This window comes from Medicago sativa, chromosome 7, assembly GCF_051527215.1.
Source record: "Medicago sativa cultivar Bolivia chromosome 7, Bolivia_mono, whole genome shotgun sequence".
Lineage (NCBI taxonomy): Eukaryota > Viridiplantae > Streptophyta > Magnoliopsida > Fabales > Fabaceae > Medicago > Medicago sativa.
The window spans coordinates 75,239,376-75,253,918 of NC_140755.1; the positions used below are offsets into that span (position 1 = coordinate 75,239,376).

The following is a 14,543-nucleotide window of genomic DNA, read 5'->3' on the forward strand; positions in this document are numbered from 1 at the left end:
TGCAAGGAATGTCAAATGTGGAGGCTAAACCAAACAAGTGTAACTGTGCTGAAGTTATGCAAGGAATGTGGGACAAGAAGAAAGACAAGTGGAAGTTGAAATTGGTGCAAGACAAGAAGAAAGTGGAATGGTTGAAGTTTTTTGTTATAGTTAGTTGAGTGATATTTGGGGTATGCTATGCCAAAAAGTAGTGAATTAAGTGGAAAAGTATTATTATTAGTAATGTAATGTGATTGTGAATGTAATGTGTTTGTGGTTATATACCATGTTTGTGATGTTTATGTAACATGATGAAGGTGTATTTCAATTTGTAATGTGACAATATGTAATGTTTTGGTTAAAGGTGTATTTCAATTTGTAATGTGACAATATGTAATGTTTTGGTTGGAATGAAATGTGATTTTATGAATTAAATGTGATTGTGGTGAAATGTGATTGTGATGTCTACTAAACCAAAAACTTTAAACCAAAATATTGATAAATAGAAGCTATCAACATATATACATAAAATTAAAATAGGCAAAGCATTAATATTTTACATTGAAATAGATGATGTCAACATAACTTGTTCATCGACAAGCATTACATAATAATAGCAAGGTGTAACCCATAAACTGTCAACATAACTTGGTCTTAGTCAGAATTACAACCAAACATATGGTGTTGCAAAACACTAAACCAACATTAAACCAAAAGCTAGACATAATTTCATTCAAGAGTCATACACAGATTAAACACTAAACCAAAACATTAAACATATTTGATCGTGTCTGTAACACCCCGTAAATTTCATAATAAATTATCAGAGTAATTCACATAAACGGAATGCTACATCTCTTTATCATAAAATCTTAACAAAATAGATAATAATTTATCCTTCAAAAATTCATCAACATAACATTTAAAAACTTCGCAGCGGATTTAGTTTAACAATAGAGATAGTCTTGGCACGCAAGCCTCATCATAAAAGTCTCATAAATCTTAGTTCAATAATAATTCTTAAACTTCAAAAGCAATACGTAAAGGAACAGAATATAGTATCAAAATCCCCATCCCGTTACGTATCAGAGCACCTAAGGACACAGTGAGAGATAGTCACCCACGACCGCAGCTAACTTGATTACCTGCAAGTTACCCATACGAAGAGCAACATTTTCAAGCAGAAGGGGTGAGATTTCTCAAACAATAATATTAAGCTCATAAATCATGAATTGCATTTAACAACATAAACATCTTATAATTTAACAACTATAATTAAATACATAAACATCATCATTTATCTTAGCAAAATATCATCATATAGCAGTCACAGTCATCGTCACATATCATCATACTAAAAGACATCACAAAGTAATTCGTTAAAACATCACAACTTAACAACTTGACAATGCATCTAAACTCGACTATGCAACTCTTAACGTCTTAAACCATCTTGAATCATCATGAAATGCAAATGCATGTAGTACCATTTTAGGGCATAAGCCCTCATCGTCGTTGAGCATAAATATACTCTTAGGGCATAATCCCTCATCGTCGTGGTTGAGCAAAAGCCCCATCGTCGTGGTTGAGCAAAAGCTCCAGGGCATGAGCCCTTATCTATAAATGAGTATGCATGGACTCAACATCTTGCGTCTTAGAACTTCATGAACATCTTATAACTCCTTGACTTAGACCGACATTTACATCTTAAATAAGACTCAGCAGTATATGCAACATCTAAATAATTCATCTCATATCAGCATCATAGTACAACAACATCAAATGATAATCAACAACATCTTAAACATCTCATCAACATAAGCATCATAATTAACACATATAGTGCATAAATAACAATATCACATCTTTATATAACCCATCTTTAAATCACACATCTTCAAATAACACATCTTTATATAACTCATCTTTAAATAACTCATCATCATATAACACATCGTCAAATATCTCATCATTTACACATCATTAAATAATATATCAATTATACATCGTCAAATATTTTATCATATACACGTCATCAAATACCACATTAATACACATATTCAGCCCTTCATTAATTTTAGTGACTTTATTACGTTCTTAAAAAAACATGAAAAGGTCCAATTGTATCATCAACGATACATAGCAGCCACTAATCAACTTCTGATACATTATCATCAAATCTAGAGTTTAATAAGAGAATTCATATCATAAACCATGAACTATAATATAAGCAAATCAACAATCACTTCTTCATGAGCTCAACAACATCGTTACTTTAATTGAAAGTTCCAACGCATTTCAAGGAACACGTTTTTAACAGTAGCAACTTATTCAATAAGTAAACTATCAATCTTATTATCAGCTAACAATCACCTAATTCAAGAAGTAACTAAACTTAATTTAAGGGTTGCCAAGAAGACACACTATTATCATTTTATAATGGAGAAGAGGGATGAGGTACTAATATTTCAATTTACTAAATTACCATTTATTTATATAACTTGGGAAAACATTAATTAATTGAATACATGATGATGTGAACTAGAAAACAAACTTTGACACATACTTTTCTATAAGTTTACCTGATGAGAAGTAGATTTGGGACTTTCTAAGTTACTAAGAGATATGTATCTATAATTATATTAGTTAATTGACATATACTAATAGAATGCTTCATCGTGAACCTAGTTTACAAATCAACTATATATTGCAATCCTGTGTAATTTTTATTGACCTCCATAGCAGCACTTCCGTTTCATAGAATGATCGATTAATTTCTTTCATTATTCCTAAACAAAAAATATTAACCGTCTTTCTCTACCATTAAATTCAACTCCAAATTTTCATTCCATCGAAAACCCTTATTTCTACTGACAAGCCGTACCCAAGAAAATTACGAGACTAATTCATAACACAAGTAAAGAACTCACTTTTACTTATATTTTCCAAAAACACAGAATATTTGTATTTTAAATCACGAATACATGAAAACATCATAAATTAGTAGCATATACTGACACATAATCACAGAACACAAAAGGACACAAATTTAACCATAGATTCATCAAAGCAATAAGAAAACAATGAAAATTAGCAACCCTTCACTATCCACATGAGTACACAACCCTATGATGAATAAGATTTCCCCCTTACAAACTCATCCTAAAGCATGTTAGATGCAATCTAATGATTCACATACCTAATATTAGTGAAAGATAGTCTCACCCTTACCTTAGATTGTTTTTCTGAAATCAAAAGCAGCGTTCTTCGTTCCTAGGTTCTCTCTCTCTCTCTGAGTTCTCCTCTTTCTCCAAAAAGCGGTTTAAAGTAAAAATTCTTTCTAACTTAACTTCCTTATTTATAATACGGCTTAAATATGTTATTCGTCCCTGCAAATAGGGGTCGCTTAAAATTTCGTCCCTGTAATCGCTAATCCTTTTTTTTTGCCCCTGCAAAGTTTAATCAGTTAAAAATTCGTCCTTTGACCCAGTTAATCACTGCCACGTCAGCAATTTACCAAAAATGGCATGGGAATTGACGAAAATACCCCTGGTTTATTTTTTTTTCCCTTCAAAAAATTTTTTTTCCAGATTTTTCCCGAATTTTTTTTTACAATTTTTTCTCCGAAAAATTTCAGTTTTTTCAGTTTTAATTTTAACATTTTTTTGTCCGAAATTTTTTATGATTTTTAATTATTTTTTCAGATTTTTTTAATTTAAAAAAAAAATTTCAAATATTTTTTTAAGGAAAAAAAATAAGCCAGGGGTATTTTCGTCAATTCCCATGCCATTTTTGGTAAATTGCTGACGTGGCAGTGATTAACTGGGTCAAAGGACGAATTTTTAACTGATTAAACTTTGCAGGGGCAAAAAAAAAGGATTAGCGATTGCAGGGACGAAATTTTAAGGGACCCCTATTTGCAGGGACGAATCACATATTTAAGCCTTTATAATACTAATCACTCTTCCTAAATCTATCTAGGCCCAATAACTTACGCTTATCTCTATTCTAACCTCCAATTCTACTTACAGTAATAATTCTCATATTCTAATAAATAATAGAATAATGCCACATAATAAAATACTAACACCTCATATATATAAATAAATCACATAAATAGATTCTAACTTAATAAAAAAAATAATTAAATAAAAGGAGGACGTTACACTGTCAACCTTCTCAGCATCATCACAATCATCATCAACTTTCTCTGCTTCATCACAATCATCATCTACCTCAATTGGGTCATCCATCTTCTTTCCTGGCCCTTTCTTGTTAGCATTGGCTCTCCAAACATTCCTACCATTTCTTCTCACTTCTTTAGCTAAGTCAAGCTTCTTAGAATCTGCCTTTACATATTTTGGTGGAACATATTTAAGCACATGTTGGCAAATGGTTTTCACAATGGTATATGGTTTAACCAAGGTTTTTGAGTGTGTCGATGTGTTGACTGTTGTACTCACATCGGCTATTGGTTTCAAAGTTGTTTGATGGTTATTGCTAGTCTTAATATTGGTTAAGACTTTGCACTTGGTTAATATTGGTTAAGACTTTTGCACTTGGAAGAGCTTGTACAACTAATGTGCACTTTTGCAGACGGTGCTACAAGTGTTTGTGAGTTCCTATCAGTTTGGGTTGTGGTGTGTATTGATGCAGATGGTTCAGACCACATATTCTTCTCTTCTAATTTTTTTAATTTAATAGCTTTCAATTGTACTATATATTAAAACATTATCATTAAAAAATTTACTAGATTTATTTATAAATATATTTTATAAATAATTTCTAACAATAAATTTTTTATAAATAATTTTATATCATCCTAGATTATTTTAGAAGTGCTCTAATATTTATGAATACCTTAGAACATTTGTATTTGATTATTTATGGAGTTTTCGGTTACTGAGTTTTCTTGTTTAATTTTTTTATGAAGTGAATAATTTAAAAATCATGACATTGTTTTAAGATTAGAGAGGGATAAAAGAGTAATTTGCTTTTAAAATCCCTCCCCTTCTCTTGTGAACCAAACATGTATTTAATTAAAATTCCTCCCCTTCATTAAAACCTCTCCCCTCCCCTTCATTGAACCAAACGGACCCTTAGAAACAAAGAGGATCCTGACCTAAGGAGTTTAAGTTAAATTGTTTAAGATACATAAGTAACAATCCCAAAAACTTACACAACAAATCGCTTCTTGGCAATAATAATACATGAAGTCAACAATGGAATGCCAGTCATGGAATTTTTGGAAAGTTAATCTGCACAAAATATACATCAAAGGATGAAGTCACTTACACAGTCTAGCCTAGGCCAACCAAATCGTAAGATAAACTAAATGCATTTGCAATAGGGTATATGCACATGGCAATGAACATTTGTCACCCATAATCTCGTCATCTCATGTGTCAACACCTACAAACTCTAGCAGAAATTTATACTGAGAAATCTATTTGCTTAGTTACATGATATCTTATCAATTGGTTTATCAGAAACAAATGAAGCAAATAGCCAAGTCTAACGATGACCACAATGGAGTTTCTTAATTCTGTGCCTTCACTATAGTTTGATGACAAACATGCTCTACGTCACACTTTTCTCAGTGAAAAAAAAAGGCAGTGTAATAAAACGCATAAGATTAGCAGGCAAAGGTATTTAAAAGCATATTCAGCATAGGTTACATTTCAAAAAATGAGTATTAGGAACACTTTCTTTTCAACACCTTTTATAACACATTTTTCGGTGAAATCCATGAGTCCCACCACTTTATGTGAGACATATTTTCAAAGTGTATGACCAACATTGATTTCAAAAGAGTGAGTATTGAAGAGTGTTGAAAAAAAGAATATTTCTAGCACTTCTCTACGTCAAAATGTTAGCAGTACTACATCAAAAAGCTTCGAGGCTAAATGGTAAAACTTATACTAGTTTTCCATCAACCACAGACTTCATAGTGTCAGCCTCCGAAAAATCAAATGACGGAAATAGGATGTGAAATTGTTCTATAGCCTTATCAAAACCATCTTGATAGCGAAAGGCAGCGTCTACCTTCAAATCCTCAATTTCCACATCCTTCGCTGTGGATTTCCCCTTGAGCATATCTATACTTTTCTTCAAATCCTCAACTTCCGTATCCTTTGCTACGGATTGCCCCTTGAGCGTATCTATGCTTTTCTTCAAATCCTCAATTTCCATATCCTTCGCAGCAGATTGCCCCTTGAGCATATCAACACTTTTCTTCAAACCAACAACCTCCTCCTCAAACACCTTGTTATTTTCATTCTTTTTCTCCAACTGAGTCAGCGCAGTCTGTTCTTCCTCTAATCTCTTATTTACCTTCAATATGTGTTTCTTCATATCCCTAAGCGTATCATTGGCTATTTTCAATTTTGGTTGCTGTCAGTTCGACTTGGCAGTTGCTTTGAGGTCCCAGTAAAGCTCGGAATTGGTCCGTAATCACCTTCCCAAGTAAAGCAGAGCGAAGGCTGTACGCCACAAGCATCTCACTAGCTTTTTCCAACCCAGACTCCTTCACCTCCTGCACATCTTTCGTGAAGCTTAGATTACTGTCCACAAAACCCATTCCATCAAACCTCGTGTCCCACAGCGATGCTATATCAGTCCCTTCCATAGGGACACAAGTCTTCTCCTTCTTAATCCTTTTCCTAGGTGAAGGAAGAACCACCTTAGAATCGCATGCAGCAGCCACATTGTTCAGTGGTGGTGCAGCAATAGGTTTTGTGTCTGAAAGTGACGGTGACACATTCTTTGAGTTTCCCCAACCTTTTCTCTTGAGCTTGCGGATTGTAACCCCAGTTACACCACTAGCGTTCAAGTTTGCTTCAGCAGCACCAGATTGCAAAATTGTGGCTCTCTTTTCTCTAGCCTTTTCCAAATAGGTCTTGAACTCGGCTTCATTTAATGGAGACATTCTTCCTGCATAGCAACATGCAAATGCACAAGCTTAAAAAAGACATGATCGAAATATCGGCAAAAAAAAAAAAAAAACTTGTGAAGTAAATTCTGGAGTCCATCGGCATCACATTCATTATCTATTAAGTCCTTACAACTTATGGGAACAAAAGTCTGAGAATTTTACTACATCTTTCTCGGATTCGGTCAACTTACCATAATCAAATCCTTTGTTATAGGCAGGTTCCCTCTCCCAACACAAAGAAGTAACAAAAACGGTGTTTGAAATCCTTAATAGGGTGAAACTAAAGTGGTGGGGTGTGTGTGTTAATTACTAAAGCATCTTGCACTTGAAGCATGCAAAAGGAACCCTAACGTGCAAATCCTCAAACGGGAGAGGGAGTCCATCAAAACAACGTGCAAATCAAATCCTCAAAAGGAACCCTAACGTGCAAAAGGAACCCTAGCGTAGAGCACTCTTTAACTTCAGGGTGCACCGAATCAAGCTCGGTGCCGACGGAGTCCATCATTACTTTAACGGGTCTTTGTCTAAGCCTTGAGAAAGAGTTGAAACAAAATGATGATAAACTAAAACGAAAGCACAAAGTTGAGGAAAAAGAGGAAGATAATACCTCAAGAATAAATGAATCGACAAGAGGCAAAATTATAAGAAACAAAGCAAAGTGTTTCCTCTTGAAAAGTAGGTGAAAAGTTTCGCACTGAGTGAAGCACCAGATGAAACGGTACAATTATAACATTTATTCTGAAAACCCAAAGGGAAGAAAGAGAAAGAAAACACCATTTTTTTTTTTTCAAAAGAAAACACACCATTTTAATCTAATACTATTATTTATTATTATTATTTATTTATTTTATTTTATCTACTAAGAAATTTGATTACCATCAAATTTCCTTAATTAAGCTTTGGGTCTTGTTAACCGGTGCCCCGGGGCACTGGTTAAGGAACCCAAAAAAAGAAAATTTAAAATTAAAAGTAATATTTTTTAAACTTTTAATGAGTTGATTGCACAAGTTCCAACGCGATGTTACTATATTTGTTTTCTTAACTAGTGCCCCGGGGGCACCGGTTAACATTTCCCTTGAGCTTTTTAAAAGTGACTAAAACACTCAATTGAGTAGCGATGGCAAATGGATCCAGACTCGATGGACACCCGTAAAAAATACCTACAATTGGTAGGGTAAAACCCCGCTTTCATGGGTTCGGGCTTGAGTCCGGTTATTACCCGCAAATTTAAATGTGTATGGATACGGGTAAGGGTTGAAGTAGATAAAATAGTCACAAGAAATGGGGGGGTTTGAATTGTGACCCTTTAAAAATTATCCTGAAACTTAAAAGTTATTCTCAAATAGTTTACTTGGAATGGTTAAGTTAACTTTCTGAACTCAGAACGTTCTGAAGTTCATACACAGAAACTGATTAATAAAGTAAATGTGTTGGTGTGTGTTGTGTATACTGAAATTAAAGAGTATAAGGAAGAAAGAAAGAACACAGAGAAATTTATAGAGGTTCACCCAATGTGGGCTAGTCCTCTCCTCACAATCTTGTGAGAGTTTCCACTATGATGCTTGAGATAACCTCTCAAGTCCTGCACCTTACAATCTTTGTTCACCTGAACAATTACAATCCTGTATTCTCTAAGCCTCAGCAGGCTTGCACCTTCTTGCTAAGTTACCCACTTAGACTTTTACAACCTTTGCTCAAACTAACACTTTAGTACCCCTAAAGCTAGATGAGACTTAGTTACAATTTGTATGGAACTTGAATGTTTGTGAGTCAAACAGAGGAGGAGGAAGGGAAAGGAGTTATCTTAGAGATAACAAGAAGTATTGATTTGCACTAAGTAATGAAAGCCTTAGAGATTGATCAATTTCAGTTTTGCAAGAGCTTCAAACAAAATCAAGTTGTTTTCTTGTATGCTTTGCAATGGTGCAAGTAATGCTGAGCCTTTGAACTGTATTTATAGAGTCCTTGGGCTCAAATAGCCGTTGTGGGGTGTCCAATGGTGTTATGCCATGTGTCCTGGGTCCCACAAGCTTTTACTTGAAATTCTGGGCAAACATTCTGATCTCTGATGAACTTCAGAATGTTGTTGCGTTCATGATGATCTTCATCTGGGTTCATCATGTTCTTCATCTGGGTTCATCATATATGAATGAACATATGAAGTTCTGGGCGTGTCATATGCTTTTCATATGAATTTCTGGGCAATAACCAAAGTATGGACTTTTCTTCATACTTCAGAAAGTTCAGTTGCCAGATCTGCCTTGGAACTTGGTGCAGGAGGATATAGTGGGATTCTGCATCTTCATACACAAGCTTTGAGAGATTGTGTGGTCCTTGTTCTATACCAACTCTCATACGTGTCTATCTCTGATTGAGCAGGACAGATTTGCTTTGCTTTTGCTTTTGCTTTTCACCTACTGTACTGTTCATAAAGTAAGCATGTGTTGAGCTGAACATTCTGACTATCAGAATGTTCCATTTGTTTCACTTAGGATGATTTGTAAGACTACCATTTGATGTAATCAAATCCTAATAGTGAGACACCATGAAGAGCAGTGATATTAACATCTAGGATGATATTCTCTTGTGGAATATTCCTAGGACTTTGATGTTCATAGTCTTAAATGAACATAAAGTATCCTTTTTGACATAATCCTTGTATATGCCTTTGTTGCTTGATTGATCCATGCAAAAGTACTTCTCTTGACATTTATTTATGTCACATGTGCCTTGCATGACTTTGATCCATGTTCTTGAGATTCTGGGCTTGTATAGAAGCAACCTTCTGATCACTTGTGCGAACATTCTGAACTCTGAGCAACATTCTGATCTAACCTTCTGATCTCAGTGTTAGATCTTGAATTCAAATGTCCTTTTATTTCTTGATTCTTGGTATGATTTAAACCTTGTTCCTGTCTTAGTAAAACACTCAAGAGCACAAGTTAAATACCAAGGAAATAATCAAAGTCCATTAATTCTTTAATCATATTGGTTTATTATCTTTAAAATTAATTTAGGGATTTTGCCTCAACAATCTCCCCCTTTTTGAAGATGATAAACTTATGATTTAGGATTAAGGATTTTGATTATATATATGAAGAATAACAGAGCTTAAACATTTATTTTAATGCTCCCCCTCATTTTTATAATCCATTATGCAGAGTTTTTAAGAACTTTAAAAAAAAAGCTCCCCCTTAATTTCATAATACATTGCATAAAATAAAAATTATGCAGATTTGAACCAAACTCAATATCATTCATTAATGTAAAGCATGAAGTACAATTACATGAATATATGGTTCAAAAACAAAAAGAAATTCAAAGCATGTGATCAAGCAAAAGGTGAAGTTTCTAACTCCAATAACTAGTGATCACTAGACCTACTTAGGGCCTAAAACTAAGAAAAACTTAAGACTTAAATCCTAAAGCTTCTCCCCCTTTAGTCATCTGCAAAATGGATAGGGAGGACAACACAGAAAGATTCAGGGAGTAGAATCCCCAGAATCAGAGGATGGTTCTTCATCAAAGATGAATTGGTCAGCAAAGATTGGACCAAGGATAGCCAATCCAGGAGCATGGACATTGGTAGTCCAATCAGCCAAAGCACAGACAATTTTGTGTGTCTTGGTGGAGACCCTGAGTGCCCTAGAAGCCAGCTTCTCAGCCCTTGAAGGCTTGGCAGGTGCAGTAGGTGGAGCAGCATCAGAAGCTTCAGCTTTCTCTCTGTTGGCAGTCACAAAGGTGTTGAGGGAGTCAAACAGAGCAGCCATGTTGGGTAGCTTGCTAGTGGTGGTGGTTTTCATTGGTGGTGGAGGTGGAGTATATGAAGGAATGGTGTCTGGAGTAGGGAGATTAGAAACCAAAAAGTTGCTTGCACCAGCAACAGATCCCATTGTGGAGGATGAGAGGTTAACATTCTGACCAGTTTGAGCCATGAGCTGTACCTCAGCAGAGGGCAAAGATCCTGAGGCCATAGGCACTGGATCTGCTGACAGCTGGCTACCTTGAGCAAGAAGAGGCTCATTTGATGCATTCAAACCAGCAGAAACTTGAACATTCTGATTGACTGGAATCTCTTCAGCAGGAATTTCAACGTTCTGAGTTTCAGAGACTTCAACATTCTGAACTGCAGCTGGTTCCTGCACATGTTGAGTGGTTTCCTGACCATCTTGGAACACTTCATTGTTGAAGTCAGTGTTGACATCTTCAATGTTGAGATCAAACCCAGTTGTGAACTCCATTTGTTCAACTTGAACATCTTCCTCCATGGACATGTTTGAAGCTAAGATCTCAGCCACTTCCTGAGTATCTTCATCAACATTCTGAGTTATCTTCTTAGTATTTTCTTTAACTCTTTGATTTGGATCAATAGAGTTTTCATCAGCTTTCTGATGACCTTCAGCAGTTTCTCCAACTTTCTCAACAGCTTTCCTGGCAAGCATAGCTTCAAATTCTTGACTGCTTGCCTCAACCAACTCTCTTGCATGTTCAGCAATATGAGCAAAAACCTCTTGAGCTGGAGTAGGTTTTCCTTTTTCATCCTTTTGAGAGCCTGAACCAATCTCCTTCTTGGCAGATTTGTCAGCTTTCTGCTTCTTTCTTATTTCCTGAACTTTCTGATCAGCAAGTCTCTTGACTGATCCAGTCTTTTGAGGAGCAGGCATGTTGGATGAAGTGATGTGTAGTTGTCCCAAAGTCTTGGATGAGAACTTCATAAAGTCCAACTTACGCTCTTCTCCTTCAAGAGGCACTTTTGCCTTTTGAAACAAGGGAGTCAAATGCATTCCATAGGGCAAACCAGCACCAGTTTGTTTTATGGCTAAACAGGAATCAATCATGTGTTGGATGATGATATAGCAGAGGTTTAGCTTGGTTTTGGTCATGAGGTGGTAAATGATGCACAGATCTATGTCAGAGACTACATCAAAAGAGCCACATCTAGGCATCAAGGTGTGTCTAATCATGTTATGAAGAATTTTGGGGGTATCCTCTAGATTAGTGGAATTGAAGGTTTTGTTTTCTTTGGTGTACTCAACAATGAGTTGGTTACGGTTAACTCTAGCCTCATTAAACCAAAAGCTAGAAAACATTCTTTTGCCTTCATTTGGAATGTTCAAGACTTGAGAGAGAAAATCTTGGGTTACCTCAATCTTTACACCTTTGACAGAGGAGATGAGAAACTTCTCATTGACATTCTTCTTCTCTTTGACTGATAGGTTGGTGTAGAATTCTCTGACCAGTCCTTCATAAGTATGTTCTTGAAGAGTTACAAACTTTGTCCATCCTTGAGGTTCTGTAAACTCTTTCAAGTTCCATGCTTTAGTCTTCAAAGTCAAAGTACTTTGCCTTGCTCATTGGTCTGAAGGCAATCTTCTCTGCTCTCTGAGCCTTCATAACAGCAGCAACTTTGGCAATGTCTTTTCCCTTGCCATGCTTCTTAGAAGAGATTTTCTCTTCTTCTTCTTGAGTCTTTTCTTCAGACTCTTCCTCATTACTCTCACCATCATCTTTCTGAGAAGATGAACTTCCTTTTGATGGAGAGGGAGTGGCAACTTTCTTACCCCTCTTTGAGTACACTCTCATAGATTTCACTATCTCAGAGAGAGTTTGTTCAGAGTCTTCTTCCACTTTTTCTTCATCTTTCTCTCCATGGACTTCCATCTCTTCTTCTGGATCCTCTTCAGAGTCTTCTTCCCTTTCATCATCACTTGAATCTGTCTTTTTCTCTTCATCAGAAACAAGATTCACATGAGAAGCCGTTGGTTCATTTGAGGATTTCTTCATCCTAGTTGACCTTCTGGTAGGAATGGGTCTAGGTTTGGTGATGGATTTCTTAGAGGCTTTTGATTTTGAAGATTTGGGTAGATCAAAAGCAGGATAGATTACATCTGGAAGAATAGTGTGAACAGGGATTTCACAAAGTGGTTGTTGATCAGAGGATTGACCAGCAGCAGCGTTTAGTGGTGGTGATTGAGAATGTTCCTCTTGAGGAATTTCTTCATCAGAGAATTTTGGAGTGGTTTTGGTTCTTGCCATGTTCTTCGTAAGAGAGAGAGAGAGAGAAACAGAGGATTTGTAAATTTTTGTGAGTTGAGAAGAAAGAAGTTTGGATTGAGATGGTTGTAGAATAATTAGAAGTGGTTACTGATTATATAGACCAAACGTGCAGAAGGGAAAGAGAGAGGGAGAGAAAATGACTATAGGGTGAGAAGAAAATGATAGCAGTTTGCATTGGGAAGGAGGAAACTGCAGAAAAGTAACGGTCAGAGGAGAGAGAGAGAGAGAAAAGTAGCCGTTTGTGAGAAATGGAAGGGATTGGTTGATTTGATAGTTCAGGTTTTACATGGTGGTTAAACCTTAAAATCATCTTCTTATAACCAAACATTAAATGCTTGAGATTATAGAAGGATTTTTGGAGAAAGTCAACACAAAATCTCACGCATGAGATAGTTGACCCAGAAATCAAGTTTTGAACATAACTAAGTTTTGTGGACATCCTGAAAGGATGAAACTTAGATGAATAAACTTGTGAATGTTTTGATTGTATGAATGTTAGGATGAACATTCTGATCATATGAACATTTTGACCTGATGAACATTCTGAACTCAGGAACATTCTGAGCTCAGGAACATTCTGATGAATGTTCTGATTGAGATAGATCTATCTGATTTGCATCATATGACATCAAGGGGTTTAGTCTAAGGCCCTTAGTGATCTGTAATCAATCTTTATTGGGATTTTTCATGATTGACAATTTTTCTTTAAGAAAATTGAATCTATCCTCAACAAGGGGTTTTGTGAAAATGTCAGCTAGTTGATTTTCAGTATCAACAAAGCTTAATGCAATATTCTTTTTCTGAACATGGTCTCTAATGAAATGATGCTTTATTTCAATATGTTTAGACCTAGAATTTTGAATAGGATTCTTAGAAAGATTAATTGCACTTGTATTATCACAAAAAATAGGAACACTTGTGTACCTTAATGAGTAGTCTTCCAACTGATTTCTTACCCATAAAATTTGAGAGCAACAACTAGCTGCAGATACATACTCAGCTTCAGTTGTGGAAAGAGCAATGGTGTTTTGCTTTCTGCAAGACCATCCAATCAATGCTTGTCCCAAGAATTGACATAAGCCACTTGTACTTTTCCTCTCAACTTTGTCTCCAGCATAGTCAGCATCACAATATGCTACAAGATCAAAACTAGAACCTTTTCTATACCAAAGGCCAAGATCAGTAGTACCTACTAGATATCTAAAAATCCTTTTAACTGCAGTTAAATGGGATTCTTTTGCACAAGTTTGAAATCTAGCACATAAACCTACTGCAAACATAATGTCAGGTCTGCTAGCAGTCAAATATAATAATGAGCCTATCATGCCTCTATATTCTTTTTCAGAAATAGATTTTCCACTCTCATCCTTATCTAAACTTGAAGATGGATGCATAGGGGTGACCATGATTTTTGCCTCATTCTTTTTATATTTCTTAAGAATGTCTTTGACATATTTTTCTTGACTTATGAAAATTCCATTTGGATGTTGTTTGATTTGTAAACCAAGGAAGAAACCAAGTTCACCCATCATGCTCATCTCAAATTCACTTTGCATAAGGTTGGAAAATTCTT

General features: G+C 35.5%; 1 protein-coding gene and 1 long non-coding RNA gene across 2 annotated transcripts; both read right to left on the reverse strand.

Moving 5' to 3' along the window:
- Window positions 1-851: 851 nt before the first annotated feature.
- LOC146908480 (uncharacterized) lies at window positions 852-4,614 on the reverse strand. Its single transcript, XR_015018857.1, has 2 exons — window positions 4,155-4,614; window positions 852-1,124 (listed from the first exon to the last, which is right to left on the reverse strand). It is a non-coding gene; the product is annotated as an uncharacterized LOC146908480 (long non-coding RNA).
- Window positions 4,615-10,395: 5,781 nt separating this feature from the next.
- Window positions 10,396-12,949, reverse strand: LOC146908481 (uncharacterized). The gene is made up of 2 exons (XM_085729274.1): window positions 12,255-12,949; window positions 10,396-12,145 (listed from the first exon to the last, which is right to left on the reverse strand). Exons 1-2 carry the CDS (start codon window positions 12,947-12,949, stop codon window positions 10,396-10,398), a joined length of 2,445 nt encoding a protein of 814 aa, XP_085585400.1.
- Between the last annotated feature and the right edge of the window lie 1,594 nt (window positions 12,950-14,543).